Genomic DNA, 18,753 nt, shown 5'->3' on the forward strand with positions numbered 1-18,753 from the left:
ATTTAACTTAAGTTACTTTGCTGATTACATTTATTTTATCAGTAATACATTTAAAAAAAAAAAAAAAACCACTGATCTGATAATCAATAAAATGCTAAAAATGTAATCGGATACTTAATCGGTCGACGCATAACAAACAGTATATACATACTTGTAAATATGTATCAATTTAGTTAGTAATCGAGGAGACTGACCACAAATATTTTTAACCAACATATTATATATTTGCAGTAAGAATACAAATTCTTGTGACAAAATTTACTTCAGTATTTACATTTTCTGCTACTTATTAATGGGAAAGATGCTGAATATTGCTTTTTAAATGGCCCGGCTGATAATCGGTCGGTCCCTGCATTCGACCACTGCGTATGATCCAAGTAAACTGTCACACTTGTTGAAGAAAAAATACTGCACTCAAAAGACTACAAAGAGCTACTTAATGAGATGAACCAAGTACATTTACTCAATATTTTTAATTATGAAACCTGCTGGCAGCGCGGCGGAGCAGCTTTGCATGTGGTCAAAGGCAGCTTTGTCATGTTTTATGGAGCCGTATAAAATATGTGGTGAGCCGCACACATAAAGATAGGTCTTTGTGTGGGAGCCTTGCAGCTACTGCGGTTAGGTAGTGTGATAGTTGTGATAATTACGGCCGACTGAAATGTCAAAAGAGAAGAAATTCCGGCAAGAAAAAACAGATAAAGTGGTCTTAAATTGTGTTTACGCTTTGATGCGACAGTAAACGCTAAAAATAAAGTGCTGGAGTCTTGTACGCATGAAAATGGGGCAGAGAGCCTGGAGATTAATATTCTATACGTACACAGACAGAGGCCGAGCACAGACGGGGTATGACACATCGTCAGACACAGGCAGGAGCAAACAAAGACATATTTGTTCCTATCAGATTCCAGACTGGGTGGAAGCTGGCTCGAGTTCGAGAGCCTCTGCTCTCTCTCCGTCCACACCATCTGTCTACGACTGTTAATATGATTTACTAAAAGTTCATCACATTTACATATCTCAACATCGATCAAATCTTTCAGTGATGTGAAACTACAGGAAGAGGATTATAAGATTGATTAGCTGCTATTAATGTGTTGTAAGTTCGGGACAAAAAGTTTGCTGTACTTGGATCTGATCTGATTTATGAAGTGTGAGAACAATTGATTTATCACACATGACAGCTGGGCAGTCTCCATCGTGAAAATCTTCCTCATGCTTCTTGAGTTTTTCAGAAGGAGTTCAGTGAGGCCTGTTACTCTGCACAAGATCAAAGTGGGTGTCTCTGCGTAACAAAGCGCTCCGTTATCAGACATTTTGAATTATATGTTTGCTGGTCTTTGTTACATAAGCTTGTGTTTTATTAGATTATCCTCTGAGCAGCAGTGGCCTGTACTTGCTGACGTTAGGGGGTCTAAAGTACTTAAATCTATCCAAGTAAAAAGTTTGATTTTATTCAGCAATTCCTCACATTAAAGAAGCTGAAAAATGATCAAAAACAAGTATCAAAATAGGCGCCGATCAGTTTTCTTTGGATCGGCTGATGGATTAATAGAGAAGAACATTTTTAGGAAAATCGAGTTTAAAATAAACAAGTACCAATGTCTAATTCTGGCAAATGCTAAATTTAACAAATGCCTCACCAAACAAATCACCAAACTTAATCATATTGATGCAATATGGTTTATAGTTTATATTTAAATCATAATTACTCCAGAAAATCCCCAGGACAGAGTATTTCTTTGGTTCACTGCTTCAACGTCTGTGTGCTAAATATGGAGCTAGAACCCGGCGGTGATTAGCTTAGCATAAAAGCTGGAAATAGCAGCTAGCCTGGCTCTGTCAAGTTAAAAAAATTGCCAAAACTCACTCCTTAAGCCAGTGTATCTCGTCTGTTAAACAGAGATGTAAAGACAACAAGGTGAGGAGTTAAGTTACAACCATTTCTTGGCGACCAGCGCCCGGGTGCAGTGACTCCTGGCAAGCTCAAGACTCCAGGAAGTCACTACACCCGTCCACTGCTCACCAAGAATTAAATTCTTCAATCAAACAAGATAAAACACTTTAACGACTGTGCTTCAGAGGCATCTGGAGAAAGCCTGGCTAGCAGTATCACCCTGCATCCAATCTAGATGCTACACTCATCACCTCCTAGCGTTAGCTCCACACATAGATAACGTGGCATCAATCCTCACATCTTGGCAAACGGGCAACTGACTGCATTTCTGAAACTGTTGAGCACATTGCTTGATATCAGTAGTTTTAAGAGAAGAAAGCATGCTTTTGAACCAAGCCTCTAAAGGTCTCATGGTCATAAATAAAAAAATCTCACTTGACGGTTCCCTCTAGCAAATTCCCAGACGAGTAAACAAACACCTCTTTGAACCCTCTGAGGTTTCTACTTTCTACAGATGCACCCTAAATGCTCCATGAGCCTCCTCAAGTTCCTTCTGTTCATACCCAACAAGCCTAAACACAAGTGAGTCATACATACATGATGCTCGCACACAGCTAGAACTCACATGCTGGCCTAATTTTTCCACCAAGTTGTGATTCATGGCCTGTCAAGAACTAATGAAGTCCACACAGAAGCAGCACCATCCTCCCCTGCTGTGACGCGGGCCGGGGTTCTTGCAATTTCAAAGTGATGCAACGCGATCCAGCTGAGCGTCTTCTTGGCAGGCTGGCAGGGCAGCGCGCAGCCCAACGCCCCGGGGAGACGACGTGCACCTGCCGTCCCCGGCGACTGTGCTCAGCAACAGACCCCCAGACATCAGTCAAAACACCCCGACGACGCCCAGACTCACAGAGTCATCAGAGACGGGGTCGTGTTTCACTGGATTACAGCCGGATTTCATTCCTAATAAAATTCTTCTCCACGGTGGTCAAATTACAGACTGTAAAAAAAGTGATTACTTTTGATTTTGAGACTATTTATACACATCATCTAGAGGCCTTCAGGGGTAGAAAATCACTTTCTGGGAGATTTCTGGGAACGGATTATAAATACACACAACTTCAAACATCAGATAATCATGAGAGTGAACAGCAACGCTGGTGAGACTGCCAAAATCGACCTTTTCCCCTCATCACGCCAACTGATTCTGACAAAAATCCAGCTGTCTGCTTCACTAGAGAGCTATTTGTGTTCAGCAGCGACTCCGAACATCAACTTCAAAAGCAGCCGAAGCCTTTTCTGTTCAACATCCTGACTGATACCTGAATACAGTAGCTGCGCAGGGAACGGAGGAACTTGTTGGGCTGGCCACTTCCTTGTTTGCTCTCCTCGCCTCACTACTCCACTGTCAATACCGTATGTGTGAGCATATATGTTTTATAGGTGCAGACGTGTTCTTGTCTCGTCTGTAATGACGAATGCAACTCATGACAATGACTCAACGACCTATAAATCATCTGTGTGTGCTGATGTAACCTGTAAAACACAGTAAGGTGTTAAAATGTCTGTGAGGATCATTTCCCTGTAGCTTATCAACACTGATTGTTGTTAAGCTACAGAGGAATTTTAAAAACAGCGCAGTGCTACCAGGTAACTCACAGGTAACTGATAAGGCCGCTTCCCACTCAGTGACAGTGGTGGACAAAGTCCTCAGATTTTTTTAATGAAGTAAACGCAGAAATACCGTAGTTTAACATTATTCCATTACAAGTAAAGGTAAGAATCAAGATTCAAGTCTTTATTGCCGTAGTGCAGAATATAAGATGATAGTAATAAGAAATAGTAATAATTTAATCTTTGTTATCTTCTTCAGTATTATTTTATTCTAAGAATAAAATAGGCAGAAAGAATTTAAAATGTTAATTAAGTAAAAGTAAAAGTATCAGCAAAATGTACTAAAAGCAACTAAACCAAGCTGTTGTGTTCTGAGCAGAGAGGACTACAACGGGACGAGGAGAGGTGGACTCTGTGTGAGTTGATGACAGTGTTTCTCAGATGTCAAACTTTAGATATGAAGATGCCGACCACACTATCATCACCATCTTGTTGCTGCTGCTTACATACACCCTGACGCAGATTCAAAAGATGCACTGTGTTTCTGTATGTAAATAACTGTATATATGATCTGTAGTTTGTGTAGCTTATGAAGTAGTTTATGAACTTCCACTTCATAATACAACCCTGTGTTGCGTAATGATAATTAAATTACCTTGTACTCTGTAAGTAGGAAATACAAGGGCTGTTTTCCTCAGTTCCTCACTTGCACTCCACTTAAGTTCAGTACTTAAAACCACTATTCGGTGCAAAAGCCGGTTGTAATAGCACAACATGCAGATTTCTGGTGCATGCATTGCTTGAGATGACAAATTACCTGCAATCAAAATACCAAAAATAAGTGTGAACCTTCTCAGCTTGCAGCCAAAATTCCTGAGTAACTTGAATACATTTGCAAGGTCAACCCTAGACTCTGAAACAAAGTAGAAAGACAGCACCTCCATCTGAAGGCTGCCTGAACAAAGACAGACTGAAATGATTGTCTTTGCTGCTGCAGCTCCGTGAATACACGGACGAATTAACGCTGCCTTGAATCGAGCAACAGAGCAAGTATGAAGTCAGAGTCGTGCACATAGAAGTGCTCACGGTATCATGTGGTGAAATAAGACCTTTACGGCTGCAACTTATTCTGCTGTTTATTTCCTTGATTATTCCATCGTACTTAATATCTTTCACCAAACAATTCACGAAGGACGAGAAAAAAACAGCAAATTTGTGTTTGTTTTTCTTCATTTTTGGCTTAAAAATCCAGAAAATCATAGTGGATAAACAGAAATGCCTCCAAGGACATCAATCAAATCAAATCTGCCCTGCTCAGACATGTGCCTCAAACCCAAACAGGTAAACATCAGCCAGAAGCTGCTGACACTATCAATCACCACTCACGTCATCCTTACCAGCAGCATAAGAATCTCTGAAATGCATGTCATGAAAAACTGGATACCCTGGCCACGGCTATAACATTACAGATATGAACATCCTCGTAAATTCGTCTCAGTCATCCTCTAAAACTTTTGGATAAAAGTTTGTGCGTGTGTGCGTGTGGTGTTGGGGAGTAATAAGAGAAGGAAAAGAAGCAGGAAGTGCCAGTGAGATCTTTGTTGGCTCAGTGTAAGGTTTCAGCCAGGTGGCAAAGGGGCGACGAGGTGACGGCCCCACACTCGTCACCGTCCCTCATAACCGCGTCCCTCCGTTCAACTCATCGCTGCCAGGAAGAGACCGACATTGTACTGAAAATAGACAGTAAATCGTGTCCAAAAAGACATTTTCCCACCCACATTTCGGGATGTGGACGGGAGGAGGCGGTGATCAAACCCACGACCTTGACATAAATGGAGCTATATTTGCTTGTCACTCCTAAAAATGACAACAGTCTCTTTCCTGGTACCAAAATATTGTCTCCCTCTCAAGAGGTTAGTGTTGAATAGTAGGCATGGCCGGATTATCAGGGCCGACATTCAGCACTTGATCTGTATTGGTGATTTTTCTGTCAGATTGCCTATAAAACAATCAAATGTAAAAATGTGCTAATTTGGCTCTGATGCAACATCCTCTCTCACAATGTCCCACCCACAACACTTTCTTATTGGTAACACAATTAATAGCCTGTAAACAATAAAATAATCAAAATCTGCAAAGTAGCTAGTTACCAAATCAATCAAATAAATGTAGTGGAGAGGAAGTATAAAGTAGCTAAATTCAAAACGGCTGCAGTTTCTATGTTTTTCTTCATGCAACAGATGTGTAAATCTGTAAGTCTTCACTTTCACATAAAATCCACTTGTTTAGGTCCTGCACTCCTGTTCATGTGACAAACTCCCTCTTTCATACAACTAACTGATAGACGGTCACTAATTTGGTGAAAGGAGCATCCATCATGTTATGAAACCCTGCTCCACCCGCCACCGGAGCCCAGAGAAGAAGCTTGGAAATCCTCAGTAATGAGCTGCGGCCAAAAACAACTTTGACTTTCTGCTGGAAAGAAACAGACACGACTCGCGGCCCTTATAAAGACAAAGGGGAGAAAGAGGGCAGGGGGCAACACGTAACATGCTCTGATACAGTACGGCATCAGTCGTACATGCACGGACACACATCGCCTTCAAGTGGGCCGTGGGCCAGTTCTAACTGCAGCCCTCAAGGGTCTTAGACGGGACGCATCCAGCTCCTTCCTGAGGGGCCACTGCAGGGCTGAGGGGGTATAACGGTTTCTCACACCAGCACTTCTCAGCCAGTTAAAAATGACTCCTGCCAACACACACACACACAGAATGTGACCACGGTCCCGAGTGGTTTCTTTCTGATGGTAAGAGGTCGTTGATTACCAAGAGACGCAGAGGCCACGGCAGGTCAGAGTGCTCTCAGGTGTCAGCTCTGCCGCTCTACTCACTCACAGAAGCCTGTCCCACCTGACCACACACACACACACACACACACACACACACACACACTCACACACACACACACACACACACACACACACACACACACACACACTCACACACACACACACACACACACGCTAGCAGTGTCACCAACACCAGGCTACAACTGCATCACTTGCAAATATTTTACGACAACTTTAAGTTAAGTGTCTTGAGTTTGACTGAAAGGTCGCAACTAAAGGACGAAAAATCTATATTCTTTTGCTTCAAATGACGGTGAAATGTATGTAAAAGTGCCACTAGCGATGTGTGACACCAGTGTGTCTCCCTCCTCAACCTGTTACTCACTGTTAGCTTTGTAAACTAAACATTTATTTAATGTGGCGTTCCACTTTTGGAGCTGAGAGGGAAGTATTCTTGTGTCAACACACGAATCACGAACCAGCGTTTGGTTTAGTTAATCTAATAATCTACAAAGTAATTGCTCCTGTGTACACCTCATCTTAAAAAGGTCAAGAGCCAAATTACTGTCTTTGTGCAGGTCTTGTAAAGCAATTAGGCCTAAAGGTTTCGTTCTTTGTTCGATTGGTTCTCAACCTTCTTGCTTGTGACCCATTAAAATGAGGAAATGTCCCTTCTTCTATCACCGTTTATGACCCTAGTGTGTACATGACTTGTGAGCATTTCAACCAGAGTCAATTTACCTTCCTCCTGAAGGCTTTTTAAAGGCCTCAAACGGTAGAATCATTCAGTATTTCACAAGAAAATGGCTAAATTTAGATAAAAAACAACCTCAGATTCACTTCAGGGCCCCATCATGAGGTCCTGTCCCCAGGTTGGAAACCACGATTTAAGATCACAGGTTTCGCTTTAGCTACACGTGACCATGTGCCTCGTCATGTGTCTTAAAGCAACATGCTTCAACTTGTGTCACCTTTACACCCAGAAGTGTAAATGCACATTCTCAAAGCTCACCTCCACACTCTCGTTGACCTCTATTCCCCCGTCATTGTCGTCGTCCAGCTGTTTGTGGATGTGCCGCAGCGCCTCCAGACTGAAGCGGTCGGCCTCACCTATGCATGGTGGCATCACGACAAGACAGGGGTCTACAAGAGACAAAAAACAATCAGGTTAGAGTTCAGCACACTTCCTTGTTTTCATGTCACTTTTAGTTACAGCTGTTAATACACCTGTGTTTCAAGGTTGCACCTGCAGAGTTTGTACAAGCCAGCTTAAAAAACAGCTTTACTGGATAGCACAGGTGCTGGTTCAAAACACACCATCATATAGTGTCCTAGTAAAATGAGGCCGTTTGCAAAGTTGGTCCATATTTTGTAGCAAATATATATGTGATGACTGAAAAAAAACACTTATTTTCCTTTGGAATAAAGCAGACATGTTGGCATAAAAACAATTGTGATAATCATTTAGGTCATTATGTCACATTATTTCAACCAGCCTCGTTAACAGTTTGCTTTACCACAGGGCTCAGCTTGTAACGCTCTTTCACTGTTGATCTGATCGGTTGAAGTTAACCTGTGAAAATGGTGATCAATAGAAGGATCATCCAATCTGCTGCCAAGTCCTTTTTTTTTTTTTTTAAAGTGCCTGCCCTTTTCCAAAATGTTGGTTGGTTCGATGAAACAAACCACCTGTTGAAACAGGTTTGTTTTCAATTATATTAAAATAATTCTCTTTGGATTCTGTGCTGTTGGTCAGAGAGAAAAAAGACATTTGAGGACATTATCTTGAGCTGCAGTAAACGGATGATGAATGATGAATCACTGTGGATAATAATCCTTAGGATCAGCACTATTGGCATCCATTCAACATAAAATGGTTTTAAATGCCAGGTGTCCTCAAATGTCTGACTCACTTTAAGCTGCAGCTTTTAGAGTGATTCACTGACAGGTTACAAAACAGCAGCAGCACACAGAAACTTCTGGATTTGCATGATTGCAAAGAGGTGACACATGCTTTGGATGACACAGTCACTAAGCTGTGGATATAAAGAAGCCGGCGTTTCTTACATAACATTTGTTTTCCTTGGAGGAGAAGTGGAGCACTATGTAGTTTTGTAGAAGAAATTATAACTGACTGAAGCAGAACAAAACATTATCAAATTGAGTTTCTGTTTATTCAGTCATGAAAACGAAGAAAGTTTGTTTATTTTGTTTGTTTAGGCATACAAACATACAAACAATGAAGAGCTTTAGAGTTTCTTTCCCAAAACTACAAAGTGCACCTTTAAGGCCATTTCGTTCCAACGTGGCTCCGCCTGCCTCCAGTAGGACGCCCACACCTGCCCTGCAGGCACTTATTAAAAACGCACACCTCTTCCTTGTGTGATCTGGAATAAGTACAAGTTATGAAACGAGTTTTGGAGCACTGTGTGTTCCTGCCGGGATCTCTCGTGTGCTGTTGTCATTCACGCAGCGTCCCCAGGCATCCCCCACTTGTTTGTATTCAGTGACCCTGCGGTCCCTCTGGGGAAATGAACCCATTACTTCCAGCCTTCCAAGCGACAGACAGTTTGAGCTGGCCTGGTGCCAAACTGTCTCAGTGGAGCCATAACCACAGAAACACACATATACAGATACATACAAGCTCATTTTTTAAGAAGATATAAGTCACAATTACTCCACAAAGTGGATAGAAAATGACAGAGACAATCTGTCAAACCTATAACCACTTGTTTAATGTCAATCCAAGTAGCGCCAAGGCCCTGTCCAAACCCAACAAATGATGATGCCGCCTGTTTGGCAACATTTTCAGACCAAACGCAAAGCCACAGAGCTGCCGAGGGAGTTGTAACACCCGAACCACAAGCAGACAGCTTTCAGCTCCTGCTACTGTATCAGAGGAGCTATCTACCCTATCTATCTCATACCGTTAAAACTTGATTTTAAAAGTTTGACATTTTTGAGGAAATACACTTTTTTGTTGCGAGATAATTGAGAGAGAACGCCGCTCTCATGTCTCGACAGTAAATAATACAAAGCTGGAGCCAGCAGCTACTTAGCTTAGCATAAAGACTGGAAACAGGGGGAAACAGCTAGCCTAGCTTGTTTGTTTTTTACCCCAAACAAAAACAAAAGGCCAGCTGTTTTACCCTATTTCCAGTCTAAATGCCAAGCTAAGCTAACCAGCTGCTAGTTCTAGCTCCATACGTGAGAGGTTTGGCCAAGTAAGGTACTAGTAATATGCTAATTTCCCAAAATATAGAAGTTGCAAATAACTCACAACTAGTTTGGATGCTTGTAAAAAAAGAAATAAAATTTAAAAAAAGTGCATCCATATGCAATGTACAGTATAGCATATAGGCGACCATGTGGCATTTTCAGTGGCTTTTTGATGTAGGATCCATTTACTGAAACAAGACTTGACACGTTAGTTATAGAGTTGCCACTTGGCAATCGCCAGAAGAAGCAAAAGGAGACATTGGACTGGACATGTGCCCGCGCTAAGTTTGGATGATAGGACACTGGGGAGGATGCCCATGTAGACTGAACAGGCCGAGCCTCACGGCGATACAGTACCAGAGGTTGGCTGACACACTGTTGGTGTGTTTGTGGGTTGGCTGGAGCGAGTGAAACCAGAGTGGCTTTTAAGTCTCCACCTGTTAAATGATGATGTGGTTGCACTGAATGTTTAACTTTTGTTTTGACTAAGCTGCTGCAATTAAAAACAAAGATCACCTGCAACTTCCTGGTACAATCAAGAACCTGCCTGTTGTACAAGCACACTGTGCAGTGAAAAAGAGGAACGAAAACAACCACAATTACCCTGTAAACACTTAAATTGTTTAGCTTTTTGTTCAAAATGCGCATCAATCAACGACAGGAAAGATTATCAACACAATGAGGCTCTTTTAGCAGAGTCGGTCCGTCTCCAGTCGAAAAAGCATCTGATGCCTGAGAACAAGTTACATAATGCATTTGCTTAGCCCGCCAGTGCAGTTTACATAGCCTGCTGTTTGCATAGCATGCATATCTATTTGGCTGTTTGGTTATTTAAACAGGCACAAAACTCAAGTACTTTACTTGTGTTTTACATACGCACACACACCCACAGATGGCTGCACATCCTCTTGTGAATCCCTGGTTTACTTTCTTTGTTTCGCAGAAGACATCAAAACTGATAACGGCACACTTTTACAAAAGACTTTCTACTATTTTGATCTCATGTCTTTCTATACTCGTGGCCTGATTCTGTTCTTCACGTACGCATGAAACTTATCTTCAGAAGCTCAGAGAGAAAAGAGATAATTCTAAGATAAAACAAACAAAAAAAACGCTGTCATTTAGTGACAGTATTTAAGATGGGCCACCCGGTGTGCGATTCAGAAATATGACAGCACAAGCCTTTTCCTTCCCTGGTGTCCTATTTTTTTTTTTGAGTATGTTTGGGGACGGTTGCGGGCACTACAATGAGGAGCCATGTGACAGGAAGTGGCCGTCGGTGACCTCTAACAATCCAGGGGGACGCACACAAAATCAAAAACAGTCGGGAGAAGCAGTCCCAAAAGATGACAAAATCGGAAGAGCGCTGGGTTATTTTTATCCCATCAGGCTCCCAGTTGTCAGGATGTAAAAGCCTTATAATGGCAGAGGTCTCCCTTGCTCAAACACATGCAGATGTTAAGCACACACACGCATGTACACACACAGCGGGTAAACACAAGCCGAGAAGCAGTCATACAGTAATTCACCTTGCCATAACTCACAATTGTGTGTGAGCTGTCACAAAGGCCGGCAGGTTTGCTTCAAAAGAACCTGATAACAAAAGCGTTTAGCTGTCAGCTGCTGCCTTTAAAGTGAATCCCAAAGCTTCAAAACAGGCTTTTTTTGTACAATATATGCATGTCATTAACATGGTTCTGTCTTTATTTTCACAGGAAGCTGTTAAGCAGGTGACAGGAGAAGCAGACAGGAAGGAGCGTGTGTCTGATGTGTTTACAGCGATTTTTTAGGAGGGACTTCCTTCAACCTGATCCCTAGAGACACGCGGACATCACGTTCATACGACTTAATAGATAGAGCACACCCTCGCTTTCTAACCCCGCTGCATTCTGGGTGTTTGCGGAGACGTCGCTCTCGAAACATTTGAACAGACCAAAGTGTCACATAAATGTTTCCTCGCGCAGGTTTGATGTGATAACTTGACAGGAGTGACAGCACAGGAGTAAATTTAGTTTCCACTGCATTCAGGTTCTCATGTGTGCTCTTATTTAACTCAGATCAGCGCTGTGACAGGACTGTACAGTACTTTCCCTTTATGCAACTAGTCCATTGAAACTTCCACAGAATGATTCTTTGTTAAGAAACACGGTGTACTGTACTATATTTAATTTGAGTCGCTCCCACATTCACTGTCCTGCTTCTGTGAAATAATTTGCCAAATGTGTATTCATCCGCAGCTGTAAATAGTTCCCAATTAATGCAATATCTAATACTGCTTGAACATTTTGCTAAAAATAACAGTAACAAGCAGTCTTCAGTAAATACTACTACCAATTGTTTTTAAATAAAACTACCCACAGGCAGCGTAGGGAAACTGGAAAGTACTGAGAAATTTCTTGACAATAAAATCAAGATTTATGATGTAGCAAATAAGATCATAAGGAGTTTGTCTGGCTGAGTTTCTCTGAACTTTCACAATGCAATATAAGTGACGTAACTATCAGTCGTAGTTGAAGGATATTTGTTTTTTAAGAAATACACTAAAGACTTTGGACATACAGTATTTAAAAAAAGATGAAAGATTCGGAATTGATGCAAAAAATATTTTAAAGTCAAAGCAAATAAAGTAAAAGTAAATGTCAAGGTTTTTATTGTGAAACATTATCTGGAGCATGTTGTGGAAAACTCACTGACTTGCAATGCGACTACTGAATTACTACACATGGCTACAGCTAGCAACATGCTAGATGAGGAGTTTATTGGTATTTTTGACCACCCCTTCCTGTAGCTGCTTGACCCATAGGAGAAGCAGATATCTGGGCTCAGATCTCCAGCAGTGGATGCTCCATATCAACCCCCCGTAACCCACAGAGTGAGCTCTCCTCCTGGGAGGAGGAGGACACAAATCCCCCCATCTCATTTCAAACCTGATCCTGGATGAGGAGGCAGATTCGGTGTAAGAGTATCCGCACGGTGGGAAAGGGAGCAGGCGGGTGTGGGCAGAGGCGACGTGGAATTAAGATAGCAGGATATGATGAGCTTGACATGCGACTCTGGGGAGCCACAGGGGGTGGGGGGGCCTCTTCTTACCCGCAAACTGCTCGAGATTTCTCCTTGTCCTCAGCTACTTTCTCCTCACACTCTGTCTGCCTTTCTTTGAGTTCAGACACAGACGACGTATCAAGGACGTCATACAGCACCTATTCATACACGCTCTCGAGCGCTGAATGGTATTGCAGGTGGTGGCAGACTCAACGAGGCCAGACCAGGATGGAGTAATGCGGAAGCAGGTTAGAGAACATGTCAGCGAACACGTCGCATGGCTAAAACAGATGAGTGGAGGGCTCACAGAGGACTTTCAGCTCTTCATATTTCAGCTTCCTGACGGTGAACACATCTCAGATACTCTCAGACAAAAGCTGCTGGGTTTAATACAGTATTCGTTTCTGTGGCGGAAGCCTATTTGGTGCGGTTTAGCCTCGTAAACTAATTAAATACAGCTGAAAAGGTTGACATGATTGCAGGAAATCAACCACATCTGAGCTTTCTGCTCAGATTGAACTTTTTTCTACTTTCAGATATTTTATTAGCAGGTCTGAATTATTTTCCTGAAATTGCAAAAGATTGTGAAATTCCCAATGAAGAAAGTACTGTTCAAGGCACGCACCCTCAATGTCTCATTCATAGACACCAACATTGTGTGACCTTACATCGGTCTTCAAAAATCTTTATTACTGCTGCTCAGTAAATAGTAAACCATTGAGTGTAGGGGTCGACTGTTAGGCTTTTTGAGGGTCAATACAATATTGATTATTAGAAATCAAAAGGACAGATAACCGACGTCAGGTACCTCAAAGTCAAAATAAAATCTCAATGCTAAAACCTTTAAAGAAAGTCCAGTAAATTTTATATGAGATTTGCTGCAGTTTCCTCAAGGTGGGTAAGCTTGTTGTCAAGAAACATCAGCTAGCATTGGCTCACAGGGGAAGCTCAGGATTGGTTGATTGTGACATTTTATAGGCTAAACGATTAATCGATAATGACTTTGTACAGTCTGTACCTACAATAAATCTTTCAGTCACTGTCTGCATTTATACATGTCAATATTAGTTCAGTCAACAGGCAGTACAGGTCAGTTGGACACAGATTAGAGTGAATCTGAGCCGTAAACCTTTAACTTCCAGTCTCATTATTCACTACATGACCTCTCTGCCCTGATGTATCAGCTACAAGTTGAGGCGACCTCCTGCTTGGATGTCATTCAGCAAAGAGCACGCAGTGGTGAACCTTTCTAACCAGAGTGTTACCTCACAGTGTCAGCCGTGTCAGCAGTTCATTAGCTCCACAGGCACTGGGCCAAACTCTTATCAGCTTTCACACATTTATGATGTATGGACTTGTTATATGGATGAAGAGGGAGTTTTCTGCGTTTTCTCATTCCCTCAGGAGCCATGAGTTACATACTCAGGCGCCACTCACGTGTCTGATGCCGTCTTACAATGACTTAAAATATGTGTGTGCGTCTTGTAAAATAAATCCTAATTGCACTGTGTTCAAAACACCAATTAGATGCTCCAGATTGTGTGAAAGTGCGATGGAGGGGGAAGGATCGAGATGTCAATGTGTACCAGGCCTGTACCCGGGGCCCATATGGCAGTGTCATAAGTCAAGCTGACAGGTCAGTATTAAAAGGCAAGTAAATAAAGCTTCTGGAGAGTCTACCATTTCAGCTCATCAGCAGCCATTAATAAGACACAAATGTCATTAGCCGCCTACAAATGCCACCAAGCTAGTGCATAGACCGGGAGAGAGAAGGTGTTTGTGTGTTACTCTCTCGCGTCTTAAGTGCAAATTTAAAAACTGAACTCTTTGACTTTTTCAACTGAGTGACACGTGAAACTTCTTCACAAAAAGCCCAAGATGACTTCAATGAAGTTGGCCAGCAGGAGGGAAAGAATCTGACGTCTCCATCCAAAAATCAAAACGTGTGATTACAGAAAGAAAGCATCATTTATTTGACAGGTTTGAGTTACTGCGATGTTGACAGGTGAGCTTTCTAACTCCCCTGGGTGCCCTGGGACATGGCCGAGGAATGTGTTACTGCAAAATCAATAAACAAACACAAAAGCACAGCACACACAGACAAACAGTATAATTACGCCCTGTGTGAGTCAACACCTATAAAAAACATTTGCATCACAAACATGATTCAGATTCCTAAAGAGCCACCTACACGGACACAGAGTCCCATTTCCAGTCATCACAAAGTCTTGCAAAACAACACACATACACTAAGCTACATGCATCCAGGCTCCAGACATTCAACGTGTTTCAACTAAACCTGATCCACCATGAACTGTTTTATCTTTGTTGCAATATTCTGAATAATAAGCAAAAGGTTATGCAAACAATACAGGTGGAGCTGAATCAGCTTAGGCAAGAGGGAACCAAGACTGGATTTACAGTGTGTGAATAAAGGTTCTCATTACGTAAAAGGATACCCTGTGGAGAAAGAGCTGCAAGTGCAACGTTTTTCAGGCGGGTACCTGTTTGTTTGAAATGCAAGTACATTTACTTCAGTACTGTCCTCAAGGATATGCAACATTTCTGCATTAAGATGTCAAAATACAAAACTATACTTTTGTCGTATATTTTTTGATGTGTGTACTTAGATAATCAAAAATGTTTGAAGTCCAGAGAAAATCCAGGATTTTGTTCAAGGTTTCATTTGGAAAGAGGGAAGTTGTTGAAGGTGACTGACCGTGACCATATAAACAGTCAGTAGTAGGACATCTAGCATGGATAAATACTACAGAGGGAACACAACAGACATTCCTCTATGCAGCGTTAAGTTTCACTTTCACTTCAGTTCGGTCTTGTCCCCCAGTTTAAAACACACAGTAATGATCTGCCTCATCCTGGTTGTTTACTGTTATTTTTAATCTGTCCATGAAGACAAACAATCACTAGTAGGACCAGCATGCCAGTGGCGTAACAACATAGCAGCTTTGTCTTTTGGCAAACTGATCATGGGGTTCCCATCACGTCACACACACGAACCATGTGACTCCCACAGGGCAGCTGCAACCTGCAGCGTTTACCTTGTGTTGGACTAATATTTGAGGAGTATCTATACTTACATGACTCAAGTAATGGAGTCGTGTACTCTGTCCATCAATGGAGCACTTTTTACAAGAAAACACCAAAGGGCACCTTCAAGTTTGCACTGCTGCAAAAGTAGACTCAAAAACGGTTCAATTACCAGTAGATCAAAGCCTTTTTAACATCCCTATCTTTCAGTGAGGGAAAAGGGAGAATTTTGTCTCTGGCTGTTGAACCCAGTCATTTCCCCTCAAACAGGGTATCCTTTACCCATCTAAACCACCTCAAAGGGCACCAGTAATCCTCTGCTTAGGCCACAGCTTAAAAGGGGTGGGGAGGGCAACTAGAGCAAAACGAGTGAAGACCCACCGAGTCTGATCTAAAAACTTCCAGAAAAGGAGACGCTCCTTGCGCCCGGGCGTCCCAGGAATGTTTCAATAACAGCCCAGAACACGAGACGTGTGATATATGCAGCTGGCCAGAGGAAGGAGAGCAGGAGGAGAGGATGAAAAAAAGAAGAAGAGGCCAAGCTCTTGTTTAATTAGCTCGCTCTGTCTCCGACATGGTCCTCTGGATATAAGGTTAATGGATTACATGTCTAAAGAAAGTGAGACAGTGAGCAGAGACTGAGGAAGGGATCTCATGCTAGACTTGTTCAAGTTAACAATTAACAATGAAAAGCATCAGGAGAACAGAACATGCATTAGCCATTACGTAGAAAGCAGTGATTACCAGGAAAAATTATTTCTTCTCGCGTGTGGAAAATGCAGCCTGGACAACCGCAACTGGGATTAAGTGTTCCTTGTGTCCGTCATGGCCTCAGGAAAGGAAAACTGAGGGTTAAGACTCTCCCACTGGACTTCTGAGAAGCATCTCTTTTAGGGTAATGGTACCCCGTGTTCCCTGACCTTGTCACAAAGTGGATAAACAAATACGAGAAGGAAACATAGCTACAAAAAACGGAAACCAGATGTGTACAGAAGCAAAATACAGCTGTAATAAATTGAATCCTCCAAGCAGATGGCTACGTAATTGGGAAATTCAATCATGAATAATTTTAGCTTTATATTCTATTATGTAATTTGAAGTTCACTCTTTGAACATTTCCAGAGCGGAGTTTCATTTTAGGGCATATAAATGGGTAAACTAACGGTAGAAAACTGGAAAAAAGTGTCAGTATACACAGACAATAATCAAATTTTGACCTATAATTTCAGATTAGCTGAGTTAAACAACACTGATTAGCAATACAGCTCCTGTTATTCTATCTTTCAAACACGAAGGCTCATATTGCATGTACATTGTTGTTAAAGAAGCCTGATCTCATTCGTAGCATGACAACTTAAAACACCTGCGCCTTCAAAACAAGCAGGTGACGAGCAGTTAAAGAAACACAATACTGCACCTTACTCTTGCTAAGTTGAAGATTTATTATTACCAGCGTTTACATCTTGTTGGATCCGTTGCTGGGCTGTCACACTCCACAGCTCAGACCTCTGCATGACTTTGAAAAAGATTTAACATATTGATGTGAGGGACAGGAACAGTGAGAACAGCACGATCAAACTTTTACTGCTTCAAGATTTGTCAAAACAAGCCAATCTCTGTGTGCTCAGTGGGCACATGTTCTTAGCTTTATTTTAAAAAGTGGCACTTAAAGATAGATTTAATGGTTTTGGACATTTCCGTCACTGCGATAGCATGGGAATGTCTCAGTCTGACGATCTGTGGCTGACAGCAGACAGTAAGTTTGGCAGTCTGCCAGCTTCCTGTGTATGTCTTTTACCTTCCTGCTTGACAGGATTCTGATGTTTTTTTAAACTGGGTGCTCCTAAATATGGACGCCAGTTTGGGAGCTAAGAATAAGCGGCACACTTCACACAATAGCAAAGGAAATTTGTGGAGTGGTATCCAAATAAAGAGGCCAATTAAATCTGAACAAAGTGACGCAATACAGAGCATTAACATCACCAAGATAAAATGTCAACATGCTTCATTTCTTACGAGCAATATGCTATTCAACTGCCTGCATCTTACAACATAGCAAGCTCTTGTCTCTGATTGAAACAGAGCAGAAACGAATCAGAAGGCCTGAACTTTCATTAGACCTTTGACCTACTTGCTGCTAAAAGAAAGCAAATGAAAGTCATTCTGTTGTTATCAGGTCCTTTGATGTGTAACACAACCTGGCCCCAGTTTGGAACAGATTAAGGAAAGGCCAAGTGGCTCCTGAGGGCCCACCTGTTGGTCCGGACATGCTACTGTTAGCAGCACTATGACGGATTAGCAGCGAACTCACCACAGCCTTACGGTACCCAACCAAGACATGGGGGGGGGACAGTTCAGCTGCTTGCTTGCTTGATAGTTAGATATCAAGTTTACATCCATTAGGAGAGCTGGTGTGATCAATAAAAATCATTGTTTAAAGGTGAAATATGCAAGAATTTTGTATTGTGTTCCAAACTCCCAGTCCAGACTGAGTCAACTAATACAATTGCTAGATGCGCTGCTTACTAGCTGACAGCAGCTACAGTAAGAAGCAGCATTAGCATTCACGTGGTGTTTCTGGCAACCTGATGACCGTAAATCCAATAGTCTTCTTCTTTTTGCTCCGTTTTTGGTCTCAACCAACTCCGGAGGGCAAATTCTCTTATTCTTTCAGCTAAATGCTCACAAGCTAGTAGCTAACTTTGACTGTGTACTGTTTGGTGCTGGACAAGTAGCATTAATTTTAGAGCGCTTTAGCTGAAAAATCTGGAAACGATGCTAATGAAAGCAGTCAGAGTGAACCAAAACAGCGGGGTAGCCGAAAAACCAAAACAACAAACTGAATGATGCTAAAATGCGGTTGCAGGTTCGTCACAATGAGCAACTCCTTTCACATACCAAAAGTTATTAGTATTGGTAGTTATTGTTATATGGTTAATATGAAAATATTGATCATAGCAGCTTTAAGTTGGTTGGAGTATATTATCTCACAAGCATCAAGAGAACGCATCCTATGCTGCTCTTTTAAACTGTTTTCTTCATTTATCACACTTGCATCCAAGTCTCCCTGTTATGTTTGGTCTCG

General features: G+C 41.9%; 1 protein-coding gene across 3 annotated transcripts in view; it reads right to left on the reverse strand.

Moving 5' to 3' along the window:
* The window catches only part of stim2b (stromal interaction molecule 2b), a 45,610-nt gene that overhangs the window by 15,910 nt on the left and 10,947 nt on the right, over positions 1-18,753 (reverse strand). For all 3 annotated transcript variants that reach the window (XM_084344972.1, XM_084344971.1, XM_084344973.1), the window contains exon 3: positions 7,372-7,502. In XM_084344972.1, coding sequence (XP_084201098.1) covers positions 7,372-7,502 — 131 coding nt within the window. The remainder of the gene's footprint in view (positions 1-7,371; positions 7,503-18,753) is intronic.

The sequence above is a fragment of the Pagrus pagrus genome, assembly GCF_965226575.1.
Source record: "Pagrus pagrus genome assembly, chromosome: 22".
NCBI classification, from domain to species: Eukaryota; Metazoa; Chordata; class Actinopteri; order Spariformes; family Sparidae; genus Pagrus; species Pagrus pagrus.